Consider the following 17,758-nt stretch of genomic DNA (forward strand, 5'->3'; position numbering starts at 1 on the left):
GGGCGCCCTGCTTTCCCTTTGCGAGACTCCTGGTATACTCCTAGCTTATTCTTTCCTCGGGTGTCTCATGGCGAAACCCCTCCATCTTCTCACGTCTGGGTATTTTCCGGTCAAGCGGGTTTTGCTGGTTCTGCACAAGTTCCAGACCCTAGGGAGATTTTTGATCTTCAAATTAGGCGAGGACTTCGGGAGGCTGTCCCCATCTTCTTCGATTTTGTTGCTAGAAAGATCCAAGGCTAGCCCATTTGGGTAGATAATGAGCTTTCTGACGAGGAGTTTGTGGGTCGCTTGGATCGTGCCGGCGTCCTGAAGGCAGTGGCTATTTCCAGGAATCTCGAGGGTTTCAGAGATGCCAAAGGCCTTAGGCATTTGGTGCGCCGTTGGTGCCCTACTCTGCACACTTTCTCCTTTTCTGTTGGTGAACTGACTGTTACTTTGGAGGATGTGGTCAATAATTTTCTCCTTCCGGTGCTTGGGGATGAAAACCCCTTTAATATCAAGCTTTCTGATGAGGATCTCGAAGTGGAAGAGAAATTATTCGCTCACTTTGGTGGACGTACTGCTTCTCCTGGTGGGAAACCGGCCAGGATGGGTAGGTGGGTTATGACTCTTTCGCGTGAAAAGGATAAGCAAGTCAGACGTGCCGGGTTCCTTGCATTCTGGCTTAGCAAGTTTTTGTTCAGCGAGTTCCCCGGGTATGGAATCAAGTCTACTCTTTTTCCTCTAGCGATTAAGTTGGCTTAGGGTGCCCAATATCCTCTGGCCCCCATGTTTTTGGGCCATGTTTACTCTCAATTGGATCAACTTCATGGAGATGAGGCTGAGGGTGATTCTTGTTACGTTATCACTTCTTCGCTTCATTGCGCCATTCTCCGGGTATTTATGTGGGACCGTTCTTCAGTTACTTTAGCAAAATGTAGGAATCTAAAGTTTGTGAAAGATAAGTTTCAGGGATCTCCTGACGTGGTAAAAGGGCTTTGTGGCAGTTCCACTGACAGCCTCCCCATTATTTTCCGTTGGCTGAGTCTGAAAGGTGGCAGTCTTAATTTGGTTGAGTTATTTGATTAAACAGGTCATTTGAATTGGCGCTCCCCCTGGGAGTTTGGTACTAGTTTTGTTTGCAATTCTGCGTTATCTCCCTTTCTGTCCTTTACAGGGAATACTTTTGATTTACGTAGTGGTGATGAAGGCAGCTTAGCTTACTTGGCTTGCATTAGTCCTTCCTGGCTTCCTGTGCTTTCCTCAACTGGCCCACGGTACACCCATTACTCGGCGCATCGAGTACTTCGGCAATTTGGCTTTGATCAAGGTGTTCCCCCAGCGTTCAATGACATAGTTCCTTCTCTTCCTTCCTTGGATCCTTTCATGAGACTCCAGGCCTTCTCCTATTGGTCAAAACGGAGTCCTCAGTTTGTAGTGCCTAACTCTCAGAGAGGAGTTTTTGCCTCCAGTGGCTATGTTGGTTATTGGAGGATGGTTCAGAAGTCCTCTGCTGATTATGCTGGCTCTGGGGCAATTGGGAGAGTACCCAACCCTGACATTTCTTCCGCCCCAACATCTAACAGGCGTCTGTCCCTTCCTACTGCTGGTGTTGTTTCCACGGCTGTGAGCAGCAAAACTGGCTTTGCAGAATGACATGCTTCCAGGGAAGGTTGGGTGACTTATGCGTAGGATTTCCCAGAGAACTGGTTGGGGTGTGATCTTGTTGTTGGTGCTTCTGCTGGGGTACCAATTAAAAAGGGGGCAGTAGAGGCCATAAGTGCCAGTACTCCCGTTGGCATGAGTAGAGAGAAATCAGTTAAACAGGAAAAGTTGAAGGAGGCCGCGGCTGAAAAGAGTGCAGAGGATGTTGGCCCTAAGTCAAAGAGGAAGAAGAAGACTGGGAAATCCTAGAAGCAGTTGATACTTGTTGAAAAGAAGGCAGTGGAGCAACCTTTGGCTGCAAGGGGCCGATTGAAGACTAAGGTAGAGTCTTCTCTTCCCCAGGTTCCTGTGAGTTCTTCAGTTCATGATCCCTCGAGACCCTCTGGGCGTACCCGTAGTAAACAACAGAGACCTGAAGACCCTGTTGAAAGAGAGAGAAGGGCAAGGCCTCGTCCCTCCTTTGCTCTTTTAAGTTGCAGTTTTGTCGTTTCTCCCCTTTTTCTTTTTCGGACTAATGGGTGATTGTGTTTTTTTTTTTTTTTTTTTTTGCAGTCTAAGCGTAAGTTAGATCCCAAGAACACATCTAAGTTGCCAATTGCACTTTCTCAAAAAAAAAAAAAAAAAAAGTTACCAGTTGCAAGTCTGTTCTTTTTCCCTCACTTGGCATGGAAAATTATCAAAGCTTTAAAACTCTAATTGTATCATTTCATGCAAAAATAATTTCTCCTATTACTGCTATAAGTTTTGTACTATATTACTCTATAGCATGGAATAGAAATAGAAAGAAGTTTAGAGTACTATACACTCTTGTCTGTGAATTGTGATATTTGTTTTTTTGCTAGTGAATTGGGAATTTTGGGATGGCTTCTGTCTCTCTGTTTGTTTTCTTTCTTCTCTCACACCTCCTCCTGCTTCACTCATCTGAATAAGAAGAGAAAGCATACCCTAATTATTGTTCTCTCTTTCGGTGTGGAAAATCCGGTCCCATCAGCTTTCCATTCACCAATAACTCACCGCCATCGTGAGGTTTACTGCCAGTAAATTGTGATGGAACATCTCCGTAGATCCTCCTGCCACTGGGGCAGGGGAGTGAAATACCATATGAAGTTATATACATCTATTACGATTACACCACAACAAACACACGTATCTGACCCTATTTCAATGTAATCGCACTCTTGATAGTGGCGTCCCAATTTTTAGAAAAAAACTGCGGAGACTAATATCTACTATAGTCATATAAACGAGGCTTATGAGAGTATTCCTTCTGAACGTTCAACTATTCAGCTCCCATTACAAGGGCTGAATATAACTGCTGAGTTCGACCTCGAAGTCCATATACCTGATGTTTGTAGCAGTTGTTATATTAGAGGAGGTCTATGTGAGCTTGACAACAGGGGAAAATTTCATTGTACCATTACAGAGAAAGGTATAGATATAGGAATAACACAAATTTTTGGTGCTACGTACATATATTGAAAATGCTTATAGATTTATTTGCATATAAGTTTCTTTACATTCTCATGTTATAGTAAATCCTACAAGTGCGGCTATTTCTATTCCATGCCTTGATCCACTCCTCTACAGCAATAGTTTTAGCCAATTCATATTTGTTTCAGAATTAGTTTATGAGAAATACAAATAACTTTGTTACTGGTAGGCTTCCTATTCTGAAATGGCTCACACCCAGAAAGTAGTTTGTGCATCTTGCATAGTTATAAAAAGAGAACTTTTAAAATACCTCCAAAGATCCAACTACAGAGCAGTGGAAGACAGTACAATTTTGAAATCATCTCTCACCCTGATATCATGTTACCACGAAACAATAAACCACAGAGTTTTATAGTGAAGTTTATGCGATTGATGAATATTCCAATTGTTATAGTAGGGAATTTTTCATTGTGCCAATTTGGAACGAGGTATTGACATGGGAATTTTCAAATTAGTAAAAATTCTTATAAATTTCGTTTGTTTCTATGTATTAGTTTTTCTTAATACATGTATATGGCTTGCTGCTATTCTATTCTATGCCACCATCCACATACCACTCTTCTGCAGCACTAGATTTAGTAGATTCAGGTTTGCTCCTTGTTTTAGGAAAATAGAAATATATTGAACCTTCTTGTAATAAAATCTGTATCAGATAAATGTACACCGAAGTTCATTGCTCTTTGTTAAATACTGTTGATATTTCAAAGATTACCAATTTTGCTCTGTCAATATGTTGTATTAATTATTATTATTTTAACCCCTTCTCACGGTGTGTCTAATTATCAAATCTTTTAGAGTATTATTCATGCAATGGTATAAGGTTTTGTTGTCAATTTTGGTAATGGCTCCATTTGCTCCATTTTTTTTATAATTCAATACCATGTACTTATGTGTATGAAATCCATCGGTACAATAGCTAATTTTTCATAGTTCATGATTTTCCTCCAAAGCTCCCTATCTCCCGTCCATCAAAACATATATCCTTTAATCTGCTTATAATACTGGATGCCAAGTCATCCTTAGCATGTCCTTCATTGTTATTCTTGTGTCACCACAAGAAAATGCAATTGAGCTTCAAGACATTATCAACATATAGTTTGAGTTATTGTCGTGTCACCATATTACTTCATAACCTCTATTCTTTTATTACAGCCATTTCTTTTGCGGGAACTGGAGTTTTGATGGTTATAATCTGCTGCTCCTGGAGAAAGCTCTCATCAATTAAAAGTATTAATTTTTGGAAGAAGGAAAATTTAACTCATCAGAGAGTCAAGGCGTTTCTAAGGAATCATGGACCTCTTGCTGTTAGAAGATACAATTATTCAGATATAAAGACAATGACCAAGTCCTTTAATGATAAATTAGGCCAAGGGGGCTATGGTAGTGTTTATAAGGGGAAGTTACAAGACGGCAGTTTTGTGGCTGTGAAGGTTTTGAATAATTCGAAAGGAAATGGAGAGGAATTCATTAACAAGGTTGCAACCATTAGTAGGACCTTCCATATTAACATTGTCACTACTAAGGGCTTTTGCTTTGAGGGATCTAAAAGAGCTCTTATCTATGAGTTTATGCCTAATGGATCTCTTGAGAAGTTCATATGTAAAGGAAATCCTTCAAGTTCTAATCATCAGTTGGGGTGGGAAACATTATACAAGATTGCTATTGGCATTGCACGAGGCTTAGAGTACTTGCATAGAGGCTGCAACACACGAATTTTTCATTTTGACATAAAGCCTCACAACATTCTTTTGGATGAGAACTTTTGGCCAAAATTTTCTGATTTTGGCCTTGCAAAGATATGCCCTAGAGAAAATAGTATTATATCAACGGTTTGTGCAAGAGGGACTACTGCATATATTGCTCCTAAAATATTTTGTAGAAATTTTAGAGGGATCTCTCATAAGTCAGATGTCTATAGCTATGGAATGATAGTTTTAGAAATGGTAGGAGGCCAAAATAATATTGATGATAGTGTTGATTTTACTAGTGAGATATATTTTCCACATTGGATTTACAAGCGTCTTGAACTAAATGAAGAATTAGGCTTGCTAGGCCTTTTAAATGAAGGAGATGAAGATAATGCGAGGAAGATGATAATAGTGAGTTTGTGGTGCATACAAATTGATCCCTCAAACCGACCATCAATAAGTAGAGTGGTGGAAATGTTGGAAGGGAGTATCAACTCGCAAATCCCCCCCAAACCTTTCTTGTTTTCTCCACCAAGAAGATCACGGACAAGTCTTCAATTGTAATGGTGTCAAAACAATAGGACTCTTTGTCCTAGATAGAATGCACCTCTTCTTTAAGGGAAACATTCATTCTAGGAGGTATTGAACTTTGTGAAGTGTATTTAGTTTTAGCTTGTCAATGAACATCTTTTCATTATTGCCTAAAATATTTTATGAAACCTTTATGGTATTCGCAATGAAATCAGTAATGTTGACAGTCCAGTACTAATTGAGAACTACGGTATACCCTTTTTTTTTTTTGAGAAAGAACTACGGTATACTTGACAATACAATGAACACAAATAGTATCTTAGGCAAACTTTTAAGTTTTAGATTGAAGGATACATTTTTTATCTTTTTTAATTTTCCTTTTTCATCATGGAAAGTTGTGGACCTTATTTCTCTTGCGATCCTTAGCCCAAGTACTTTTCCAGAGGCAAGCTTCTAAAGGCATTGATGCTGAGATTACTGCTGCTAAGGAAGCTTTGGCTCGTGCTCACAAGACCTTGCAAGATCTGAAGGTCAAAAGGCAGGAGGTTCTTTCCTCTTCGGCTGTTCTTGCTTTACCCTCGGATGGCTCTTTGTTGGCTGGCCTCCTTTCTTAGTCTTCTTTTTTTTTTATATGTATGAACAATTTGGGGTTGTATAAGTCTTCTATTTCTTTGGTTGGACAATGCTTTCTGATGGCTTCTAGGTGTTAATCCCCTTTTTTTTTAATGGCATGTGGGTCTTCTTTTCTTGTTTCTTTCTGAGTCTTGATCTGTGATCCTCACAAGTTTGTTGTTGGTTCTAGTCAGGTACCCCTTTTTTTTTTTATCGCACAAGTACTGAACTGGGTACATTGGATGATGTACATATATATTTTTGTCCCAGTGCATGAATCTTGGCAGGTTTTCTCTTTTTTTTTTTATTATCAAGTACTGGGCTAGGTATCCTCGGTATATGCCCAGGATCCTGGACCATGTATTTGAGACTTAGCTACTTCATAGCTCTTTTATGGGGTGATCCTGGGTTATGCATCAAAAGATTTCCCCAGGTATCCTCCCTCTTCTTCTTGGTTGCGCAAGTACTGAACTGGGTACATTGGGCAATGTATTTTACCTGTCCCAGCTCATGAATCTTGGCAGTTTTTTATTTATTACTAAGTACTGGGCTAGGTATCCTCAGTATATACCTGGGATCCCAGACCATGTATTTGAGAATTTGCTGCTTTGTAGCTATCCGTGAGGTGGTCCTGTGCTAGGCATCAAAAAGATTTCCCCAGGTACCCTCCCTCTGATTTCGTCTGTATTAGGACTTTGCGATATTTAGGATTTAATAACTGAGAAAAAGAAGAAATTTCATTGAATTTAAAACATAAATGTCACTTAAGGAATACAGCAAATTGAGGCAAAGATAGTAAGGATCGTGTAGTGTCCTTCTACCTAGGGCTTTAAAATAATAACATATATATATAAAGCAAAACAGAAACACTTAGCAGATTGGAGATCTTGGCAAAAGGGGTCCCAGTGTACTGAGACCTTTCCCTTCTTATGCGTAGTATGGTTTCAGCCACTTCCCATTTATGGGCTCTGTCAGGTTTGTTCCATCCTCCTTTGTAAGATAGTAGTATCCGCTATCATGGGCCTCCCTGATGATGTAGGGCCCTTCCCACTTTGGGGCAAATTTGGAAGGTCCTGGTAGATTTCTTCTTACATGTTCCGCTATCCTTAGTACCAACTGCCCTTTAGTGAAAGTCCTCGGGCGTACTGCTTGTGAATATGCTCTTGTCATCCTTTGCTGGTACCTCTAGCTTCTTCTCCTGGCTAGCTCTCTTTCTTCTTCTACTCCTTCCAGGTCTGCTAATCTTCTTTCATTGTTCGTGTCCTCGGCGTCCTCCTGACTTTCCTCGAGTACTACTCTTGGTGTGGGAACAATTAGTTCTACTGGGCTGATGGCTTCTGTCCCATAGACCAGGGAGAATGGTGAGAATCTCGTGGCTGTTTTCACAAAGTTCCTGCATGCCCAAAGTACATCTGCCAGGTGGTCACTCCATTTTCCCCCATACTCTTGCCTCATTTTCTTAAGGATCTTTAATATCACCCTATTAGTGGCCTCTGCTTGGCCATTTCCTTGTGGGTAGTAGGGTGTAGACCTTCCATGCTTGATGTAGTAAGCATCTGTTAGCCCCTTCATGTCTTTATTTATGAATGGGGTTCCGTTGTCACTAATCAGCCTTCTGGGGATCCCAAACCTTGTAATGATATGGGCTCGAATGAAATTTGCTACAACTGCTCCGGTGGCCTTTTTCAAGGGGATGGCCTCTACCCATTTTGTAAAGTATTCAGTGGCTACCAAGATCCATATGTAGCCGCCGGATGGAGGATTTAGAGGCCCTATGAGATCAAGCCCCTAAGTGTGGAAAGGCCATAGAGTTGTCATGTCTTGTAACACGTTTGGGTGAGTATGGATGGCATCTCCGAGGACTTGGCATGCGTGGCAGGTCTTGACTACCTCTTCGGAGTCCTTTTTCATTGTTAGCTAGTAGTACCCTAACAGCAGTAACTGTTTATAGAGCCTCCTCTTTCCTGGGTGGCTTCCACAATCACCAGAGTGAACCTCCCTGACTACCTCTCTTGCTTCCTTTGGTCCCAGGCATCTTAGGGGATCTCCGCTGTACCCCTTTTTGAATAGGATCCCGTTTTGTAAGAAATATCTGGCTGTGAGTTTCTTGAGCTGGTGGGCCAGTGTCCTGTCAGTTGGTAGGATCCCTTGAGCCAAGTATTCCATGAAGGGAGTCCTCCAATCTTCTGTAACAAATACAGCATAGCTTTCTTCCTTGTCCACCGAGGATTGGCACTCTTGACCCAGGTATCCTCCCTCTTCTTCTTGGTTGCGCAAGTACTGAACTGGGTACATTGGGCAATATATTTTACCTGTCCCAGCTCATGAATCTTGGCAAGTTTTTTTTTTTTTTTTTTTATCAAGTACTGGGCTAGGTATCCTCAGTATATACCTGGGATCCTAGACCATGTATTTGAGACTTAGCTGCTTTGTAGCTATCCGTGGGGTGGTCCTGTGTTATGCATCAAAAAGATTTCCCCAGGTATCCTCCCTCTGATTTCGTCTGTATTAGGACTTTGTGATACTTAGGATTTAATAACTGAGAAAAAAGAAGAAATTTCATTGAATTTAAAACATAAATGTCACTTAAGGAATATAGCAAATCGAAGCAAAGATAGTAAGGATCATGTAATGTCCTTCTACCTCGAGCTTTGAGCAAAATTACTTAAATAATAATATATATATAAAAAAAACAGAAACACTTAGCAGGTTGGAGATCTTGGCAAAAAGGGTTCCAGTGTACTGAGACCTCTCCCTTCTCATGCATAGTATGGTTTCAGCCACTTCCTATTTATGGGCTCTGTCAGGGTTGTTCCATCCTCCTTTGTAAGGTAGTAGTATCCACTATCATGGGCCTCCCTGATGATGTAGGGTCCTTCCCACTTTGGGGCAAATTTGGAAGGTCCTGGTAGGTTTCTTCTTACATGTTCCGCTGTCCTTAGTACCAACTGCCCTTTAGTGAAAGTCCTCAGGCGTACTGCTTGTGAATATGCTCTTGTCATCCTTTGCTGGTACCTCTGGCTTCTTCTCCTGGCTAGCTCTCTTTCTTCTTCTACTCCTTCCAGGTCTGCTAATTTCTTTTTATTGTTCGTGTCCTCGGTGTCCTCCTAACTTTCCTCGAGTACTACTCTTGGTGTGGGAACAATTAGTTCTACTGGGCTGATGGCTTCTGTCCCATAGACCAGGGAGAATGGTGAGAATCCCGTGGCTGTTTTCACAGAGTTCCTGCATGCCCAAAGTACATCTGCCAGGTGGTCGCTCCACTTTCCCCCATACTCTTGCTTCATTTTTTTAAGGATCTTCAATATCACCCTATTAGTGGCCTCTGCCTAGCGATTTCCTTGTGGGTAGTAGGGCGTAGACCTTCCATGCTTGATGTAGTAAGCGTCTGTTAGCCCCTTCATGTCTTTATTTATGAATGGGGTTCCGTTGTCACTGATCAACCTTCTGGGGATCCCAAACTTTGTAATGATATGGCCTCGAATGAAGTCTGCTACAGCTGCTCCAGTGGCCTTTTTCAAGGGGATGGCCTCTACCCACTTTGTAAAGTATTCAGTGGCTGCCAAGATCCATATGTAACCACCGGATGGAGGATTTATAGGCCCTATGAGATCAAGCCCCCAAGTGTGGAAAGGCCATGGAGTTGTCATATCCTGTAACATGTTTGGGTGAGTATGGATGGCATCTCCGAGGACTTGGCATGCGTGGCAGGTTTTGACTACCTCTTCGGAGTCTTTTTTCATTGTTGGCCAGTAGTACCCCAATAGTAGTAACTGTTTATAGAGCCTCCTCTATCTTGGGTGGCTTCCACAATCACCAGAATGAACCTTCCTGACTACTTCCCTTGCTTCCTTTGGTCCCAGGCATCTTAGGGGATCTCCGCTGTATCCCTTTTTGAATAGGATCTCGTTTTGTAAGAAATATCTGGCTGTGAGTTCCTTGAGCTGGTGGGCCAGTGTCCTGTCAGTTGGTAGGATCCTTTGAGCCAAGTATTCCATGAAGGGAGTCCTCCAATCTTCTGTAACAAATACAGCATAGCTTTCTTCCTTGTCCACCGAGGATTGGCATTCTTGACATTTTTCCTGTATAGTTGATGCCTCTTTGTTCATATCTGGCCAGTAGTACCCCATGCGTTGCATCCTTCTGTATAGACTGATTTTTTCTGAGGTCCCGCAGACTTGAGTATGTAGTTCTTCCAACCTTAGCTTCCCTTCTTTCTCATTGATACATCTGGATAGGATCCCTCTGGGTAGTCTTCTGTATAGTTCTCCTTCTATCAGAGTGTAGTCCCTCAGCTCCTTGACACTCCCTCCGGATCCTGTTTCTTTCATTTTTTCTTTTACCTCGTTCCTCCAGTCCCACTACTTGGACTCTCCGGGGGATATCTGTTGGATGATTTTTAAGATGGAGTGTTCTTGCCTTCCTATTCTGACCAGAGTGTCTTTTCCCTGGAATGGTACTTGGGATCCCAGGGTGGCAAGTGCATCTGCAAACCTATTTTCACTTCTCTGTGTATACTCTATGCTAAAGGTCAGGAACTCCCGCTCCAGCCTCTGTGCCCATGTCCTGTAGGCCGCCAAACTTTGTTCTCTTAGTACAAAGTCGCCTTTCACCTGAGAGACTACAAGATTGGAATCTCCCAGTACTCTCATGTGTTTCACCCCAATATTGAGTGCTATAGTTAGCCCGGTTAAGTACGCCTCGTACTCAGCTGTATTATTGGAGCAAGAAAAACCGACATTAAAAGATAGAGGTATGGTGTCCCCATTTTCACAGCTCAGTACAATCCTCACCCCATTTGAGGTTGCTGTAGCTGATCCATCGAATCTCATTGTCCATTTCTTTCCTGGGATTTCTGCTACTGCTACTTCACCCGGGATCTCTTCACTTAGCGAGCTTTCCTCCTTTCCTGGGAACTGTGCCAAGAGGTCAGCTATAGCTTGACTCTTGATGGCCTTGAGGGTCCTCAGGTCTATGTCATATTGAGAAAGCAGGACCAGCCATTGTGCGATTCTTCCCGTTAGGAGGGGCTGATGCAGGAGTGCTTTTATGGGGTGTGACTTAGTCACTAAAAGGATTTGGTGAGCTGAGAAATATCTCTTCAGCCTCTGTGATGCGTAAATAACCACTAGACAAGCCTTTTCTATCCTGGGATACCTGGTCTCGGCGTCCTTGAGTGTTCTGCTCACGTAGTAAACAGGTTGCTCGTTCCCATCATCATCCTCTTGCGCTAGCAGGGCTCTTATTGCTTGGGCATTTGATGCCAAGTACAATAACAGGGGTCGCCCACGTACTGGTGCCTGGAGAGTGGGCAGATGATTCATGATCTGTTGGACCCTTTGGAAGGCTTCCTGTTGTTCTGCTCCCCATGTGAACTCAGTTCCTTTCTTTAATAGCTTAGATAAGCCTCTTGTGGCCGAAGCCAGTCCTGGCACGAATCTCCTGATGTAGAAGACCCTTCCCAGGAAGCTTTTGAGTTCCTTCACTGTTGTTGGTCTTTTCATTGTGGCAATGGCTGCGGCTTTGGCTGGATCTACATTTATTCCTTTGTGATGTACCAGGAACCCAAGGAACTTTCCTGCAGATACTCCGAAGGCACATTTCATGGGGTTCATGCGTAGCTTGTACTCTCTGCATCTTTTAAAAACTCGTTCAAGTACCTGAAGGTGTCCTGTCCTAGTTTTTGACTTAACCACAATATCATCCACGTAGTCTTCCATTTCCTCATGCATCATATCATGGAAGATGGCTGTCATGGTTCGCTGGTATGTGGCTCCTGCATTTTTGAGGCCAAAGGGCATCACAGTGTAATAAAAATTTTCGATTGGTGTCCTGAATGCTGTCTTCTCGGCATCCTTGGCAACCATGCGAATCTGGTTGTACCCACTGTACCCATCCATGAATGAGAACATAGAACTTCCCGCAGCAGAATCCACAAGGAGATCGATATTAGGGAGTGGGAACTCGTCTTTAGGACATGCTTTATTCAGGTTGCGGAAGTCTACACAGCAACGGATCTGGCCGTTCTTTTTCTTCACAGGTACTACGTTAGAAAGCCATCTGGGGTGCTGAATGGGCTTAATAAAACCAGCTGCTAGCAGTTCTTGACCTCTTGAGTTATCTGGGCTTCTATGTCGGTGTGAAAGACCCTGACTGGTTGGATTACTGGTCTAACTCCTGGGTCCACATTGAGGGCATGGACTACTAGGCCGGGATCCAGACCAGGCATCTTATCATAGCTCCATGCAAACACATCTGTGTATTCTTTGAGCAAAGCCACCAGTGGCCCCTTTTCTTGTGCTGCCAATTGACTACTGACGAAAACAGGCTTCTGGGATCCCAGTTCAGCCCCCAAGTTTACTTCTTGCAATTCTTCCTCAGGCTGGATTTGTGTCTCTTTAACTGGTTCATCTGGGACTTCCTCTTGGGCTATCATACATTCTGGTGGTCCGGGACCTTCCTACACGATGCACTCAGGTCCCGTGCACCTTCACAAGCGGTATATTAATCTTCCCCCGGGTTTCTGTACCACTACACACTCCCGGGATCCTGAGGTGCTGGGCTCCTTCTTTTGCCTTTTTCTCTTCAGGAGGTCCCTCAAGTCATGGGTACCTCCTCCTTCTTCTTTTTCCAAGATAGGTGTTCCTGGGGTCCCTGGCATGGGACTTTCATCATCGGGTTCTAGCTCATCATAGAACATTGTTTCTGCAAAGTTTACTTCTCCTTGGCTAAAAGGGTTATGGTTGGCAGGGATCCTTACAGGCCTCCCATTCAATCTCCCTTTAACACACTGATGGTATGTAGATGGTATAAGGCGGTGCTTATGGAGCCATGGCCGTCCCAGCAGTACATGGTAGGACACCTCTGAATTGATTACATGAAACCTGGTCAAGGCTACTATTGGCCTCACCCTTAGAGCTAGTTGTATATATCCTTCGGTTGATTCTACGGATCCCCCAAATCCGGTTATCTCCATGGGAGCCCCCAGGATCCTCCTTCCAGCTAAGCCCACGGCTTCCAAGGTACTTAGGGCTATGAGGTTGAGTGATGCTCCTGTGTCTACTAGTGCTCTCCTGATTTGGACACCATTTATGGTGGCCATTAGGTAGAGAGGTCTGCGGTGGTTTGAATGCTCAACCTCCATGTCTTCGTCAGTGAAAGTTATGGCATTGGTTGTCTCCAAGAAAGCTCGACTGGCATGTGATTTTGCTGTGAAACATTCCATTCCTGAGTCTGCTGCTATGGTCATGAGAGATTCCGTAGCCACCCTCCTTGCTTCTGGTCCAAATCCCAGCTGATTGAATAGTGATCTGAACTTGGAATTCTTTTGGAGGTTCCTGACTGTGCTTGGGTGGAAGGATCCTTCTGGCTCTTCTGCTTCTGCCAGGTTCCCATGAATTACCACAGCTGCCACCCCCTTTCCTTTGTGGTTGGACAGGGGGTTCCTTTGTACTTCTGGTTCCTTCTGGGTGAGCTCCAGGGTTCCTTCTCTTAGCTTCCTGTGAAAAAGCCTGCAGAGAGTCCAGCAATCTTTGGTGGAATGTTTAACATAGTTATGAATCCTGCAAAACAAAGGATTTTTCCTTTCTTCCTCGGTCGGTGGCCTGGACACAGTGAACGGCCTAACCACTCCATCCCCGATCCATTTGTCCAGGACGTGGTTTAATTCTTCTTCAGTACATAGGATCACCGGTGGTTCCTCGAATGTTTTTCCATCGGGCCTCTTCCTTTTTTCTCCTACTGATGCTGTCATGGCTTGGGATGCTGGCACCCGCTTCGCCCTCATAGTTTGTGCTGTCCTTCTTGTTTTCTGTAACAGGTCAGCAAACTGTGTGATACATAAATTTTCGAGGTTGAGTCTGTAATCGAAAAGCATGTTAGAGACACAAGTCTCCACGAGTTCCCTTTCTTCATGGTCCCCATAACAGTCTAGGGACACATCTTCAAATCTTTGATGAACTAGACAGGATCCTCTCCAGGCCTCTGCCTTACCATCTGAAGACTTTGGAAGGTGACTTTGTCCTCACCAGGGTAATATTTTGCACAAAACCTTTCCATCATTTCGTCCTAGGTCTTAATGGACCTAGGCCCCAAAGTGGTGTACCAAGTGTATGCTCTGTCCACTAGGGACTTAACAAACTCCCTTAGACACAGCTCCCGGTCTCCTGCGTAGGGGCCCATGGTGTGGACGAACCTACTAACGTGTTCTACTGTACTTCCATTCCTTCCATCAAAAGGATGGAACTTTGGTGGCTCATATCCTTTGGGATATGGCTTGCCAAGGAGTTCTGGTGGGAATGGGGGATTCCGAGAAAATTGCTTGGGGATCCCGGAAAGTTTTCCCCTTTCTTGTTCCAGGAGGGCACTGACATCTGCCAGTGTTAGGTATTGAGGGTTAGTTCCTCCTCCCACTGCTGACCCTCCCACAGCTGACCCTCCCTCTAGCTGGGCTTCATCTTGGTTGCCCACGTGGGGGGCATTGTCTCTAACTTCCTGTGTCTTGCCTTCTTTAAGAAGGCGAACTTCTTGTTGCAAATCTTTCAACATCGTTGTCATCTGAGCTATAGGGTCTAGCTCCTGCCTTGCATTCCTCTGTTCTGACACGGCCTCGTGCTCTGCTAGGGGCACCTCGCCTCTTTGTCTGGAGGTCACTTCATTTTCTCCCACGAGCTTAGAGGTCGTGGGTGGCACATTAGTACCTTTACTGTTCCTTTGTCTTGGAGGCATGTTCCGCGAAGGGATTGCTTCTTCCCTTTTCTTTACCCAGTCCCCAGTGAAGTTGCCAAAAATGTGAGAGTGCTTTTTTTTTCTTTAGCATTATGGCCCAAGGATCCTGGGCTGTGTGAGAGGTTCTTGGTGGACTGGGATCAATTCTCCGCAGCTAACGGGCTATTTTAAGAATAGATTGGCGCACAGAACAAATTTCCTACAATTACAAACAACTAAAAAAAAAGTATTCGTATTGAATGACATTTAACAGTAAAGGAAATGCATAATAAATGAAATATAATGCAAAGAACACGTTAGGGATCCTCTAATTAGTGAGGTATGTTTCATTAGTTTCTTTTTAATTGTGATTACAAAGCTCACTAAGACATAATGCAAGGTTCAAATGAGTTCAAAAATTACAGACTTTGATAGCCATTCAAGCTTCAAAGACTTGCAAAGTTTGAATTCGTTGAATCCGAGCGTGTACTGTAGTGGCTGCCTCTGGGATACCGGGAACAGATTCCTCTGTTTTCCCTTTAGTTTTACAGAGTCTCTTCTACAATCTTTTTGAAACTTTAGAAAAATGACTTTGAATGCCTTAACGAATGATCTAAGCATCCAGAATCGAATGCCTTATCCTTTTTCCTTCCCCCCCTTTTATAGCACAGCTTCGGGCTCCCAGGGTACTACCGATTTTTCCTTTTTGCCCTTTGAAGTCGGTTCCGTGCCTAGTTGCTTCAGGATCATGTCGTTTCCCTTTTCTTCATAGCTTCTTTCTTTTTGTTGCGACCAGATGAAAGTCTCCCAGCTAGCTTCCCATTTCCAGATTTTCCCGTTAGTTGACCTGAAGCCTTTTGGCTTTTGCTCCAGCTTTCCCAGTTGTACTTTTCCTTGTCTATTTCTTCAAATGGTTGAAACCAAATCTCCTGCATTTTTGCTTTGTACTTCCACTGTGTGCCTGGTTCATAAGGTCCGCGTGCCTTTTGTCTCTTTTCTCTCTTCAAATCTGCTTTAGTTTCACCTCACGCGTCCAGGGATCCTCTGGCTCACTTTTAAAGGCTCAGAAATATATGAACGCCGAAGACGCCCTGGCAGCTATAGATGGGGCAGAAAAGACGAAGGATAAAAAGAAGGACAGAGAGGACGATTGTAGGGGGCAGAAGAGAGATCGGGCTAAACGACGTAATGACGACGGGAATAGACGAAGAGATGATAAGAACCCTCAGCAGACGAAATTTACACACCTAGTGATGCCCGTCGATCAAATCTTGACAGAAATCAGGGATGAGCAATGACTCAAGTGGCCCAGACCACTCCAATCGCCACCTAGTATGCGCGATAAGAGGAAATATTGCCGTTTTCACAAGGACCACGAACATTACACAGAGGATTGCCGAGATCTAAAGGAGCAGATAGAAGAGCTTATCCAAAAAGGAAAGCTTCAAAGATATGTGAAGAAGGGAGAAGCCACCAAGTACAATAAGAAGGATCAGCACAGAGGATTCCAAAGAAGTGAAGATCAACCACCTCGTCCACAGAATGCAAGAGGAGAGATAAAAACCATCACCAGAGGACCGTCCATAGGAGGGTTGTTCAGATCCCTCAAGAAGTCATACCAAAGGCAAATAAACAGTGTTCACAGCATGCCTCCCTCAAAGCAACTACGAACGAACCAAGGCATGTACTTCTCTGACGAAGTTGCCCGAGGAGTGAAGCAACCTCATGACGACCCACTAGTCATCATGATTATGATTGAGGGCTTCAACAGAAGGAGAGTGCTGGTAGATAATGGGAGCTCAGCGGACATTATTTACCTATCTGCCTTTCAGTAATTGAAGGTAGACCCAAAGAAACTTCCTCCCTTCGAATCACCTCTCGTTAGCTTCAGTGGAGACAAGGTTTACCCCCATGGGATAGTGACATTAACGGTCACAGCTAGCTCATATCCACTCCAAGTAACTAACCAGCATAATTTTCTGGTTGTAGATTCACCATCGTCTTACAATGTGATCATAAGACGGCCTACCCTAAACCGCTGGAAGGCTGCCACTTCCACATACTGCCTGAAGGTAAAGTTTCTGACGGAACAGGGAATAGGAGAAATAAGAGGAGACCAAGTTTTGGCAAGAGAATGCTAACAGGCCGTCCTAGCCTCGAAAGAAAACCATACTTGGATAATCGAAGATAAGACCCCCGAGATTGTGGAGAAGTTAGAAATGGTGGAGCTGGTCAAAGGGGACTCGTCCAAGATGACTCAATTAGGGACGAATTTAAACCCAGTGATGAGAGAAGGAATTATCAATTTCCTAAAAGACAATCTCGATGTATTCGTGTGGAGCCACGAAGATATGCCTGGGATGCCGGCAGACATCATCCAACATCGTCTGAACGTAGACCCGGGAAAGAAGCCCGTCCAGCAGAAAAGAAGGGTCTTCGCCCCAGAATGAAACAAAGCGGTAATGGACGAGGTCAATAAACTGCTTGCAGCGAACTTTATTCGAGAAGTTTATTATCCAAAGTGGTTAGCAAATGTCGTCATGGTGAAAAAAGCGAATAGGAAATGAAGGATGTGCGTCGACTTCACAAATTTAAATCAGGCGTGCCCCAAGGACAGTTTCCCCTTGCCAAGAATTGACCAACTGGTAGACTCCACTGCTGGGCACAAACTCCTCACTTTTATGGATGCATTTTCAGGGTACAACCAGACACAAATGGCCAAGGAAGATCAAGAAAAAACTGCCTTCATCACCAGCCAAGGACTTTATTGCTACAGGGTTATGCCTTTCGGCTTGAAGAACGCAGGGGCCACATACCAAAGATTGGTAAACCAGATGTTCAGTAAACAAATTGGGAAGAATATGGAAGTATACGTGACGATATGCTCGTCAAGAGCAAAGAAGAAGAGGATCATCTGGACGATCTGAAGGAGACATTCAACACGCTCAGGCAATATAGCATGAAGTTGAACCCCTCCAAATGTGCCTTTGGGGTCTCCTCAGGAAAGTTCCTCGGGTTCATGGTTTCACGAAGGGGAATTGAAGCAAACCCGGAGAAAGTAAAGGCCATCCTTGAAATGACTTCAC

General features: G+C 43.7%; 2 protein-coding genes across 2 annotated transcripts; one reads left to right on the forward strand and one right to left on the reverse strand.

The window, feature by feature from the left end:
- Positions 1 to 2,989: 2,989 nt before the first annotated feature.
- Positions 2,990 to 5,387, forward strand: LOC112035311 (rust resistance kinase Lr10-like). The gene is made up of 3 exons (XM_065780583.1): positions 2,990 to 3,073; positions 3,630 to 3,723; positions 4,288 to 5,387. The coding sequence occupies exons 1-3, from the start codon at positions 2,990 to 2,992 to the stop codon at positions 5,385 to 5,387; spliced, it is 1,278 nt and encodes a 425-aa protein (XP_065636655.1).
- A 3,908-nt stretch (positions 5,388 to 9,295) lies between these two features.
- On the reverse strand, positions 9,296 to 9,628 carry LOC136070667 (uncharacterized). Its single transcript, XM_065781047.1, has one exon. The coding sequence runs from the start codon at positions 9,626 to 9,628 to the stop codon at positions 9,296 to 9,298; it is 333 nt and encodes a 110-aa protein (XP_065637119.1).
- Positions 9,629 to 17,758: the final 8,130 nt, after the last annotated feature.

This window comes from Quercus suber, unplaced genomic scaffold (genome assembly GCF_002906115.3).
Source record: "Quercus suber isolate HL8 unplaced genomic scaffold, Cork oak 2.0 scaffold_1, whole genome shotgun sequence".
Taxonomy (NCBI): domain Eukaryota; kingdom Viridiplantae; phylum Streptophyta; class Magnoliopsida; order Fagales; family Fagaceae; genus Quercus; species Quercus suber.

What these genes read in the sequence shown, in the direction of transcription:
- LOC112035311 (XM_065780583.1), top strand. Translation starts at nt 2,990, where the DNA reads ATGTTTGTAGCAGTTGTTATATTAGAGGAGGTCTATGTGAGCTTGACA. An exon ending in TTGTACCATTACAGAGAAAG is followed by an intron (nt 3,074 to 3,629) that starts GTATAGATATAG and finishes TCTATGTATTAG; the next exon opens with TTTTTCTTAATACATGTATA. An exon ending in ACTAGATTTAGTAGATTCAG is followed by an intron (nt 3,724 to 4,287) that starts GTTTGCTCCTTG and finishes CTTTTATTACAG; the next exon opens with CCATTTCTTTTGCGGGAACT.
- LOC136070667 (XM_065781047.1), bottom strand. Translation starts at nt 9,628, where the DNA reads ATGTTACAGGATATGACAACTCCATGGCCTTTCCACACTTGGGGGCTT.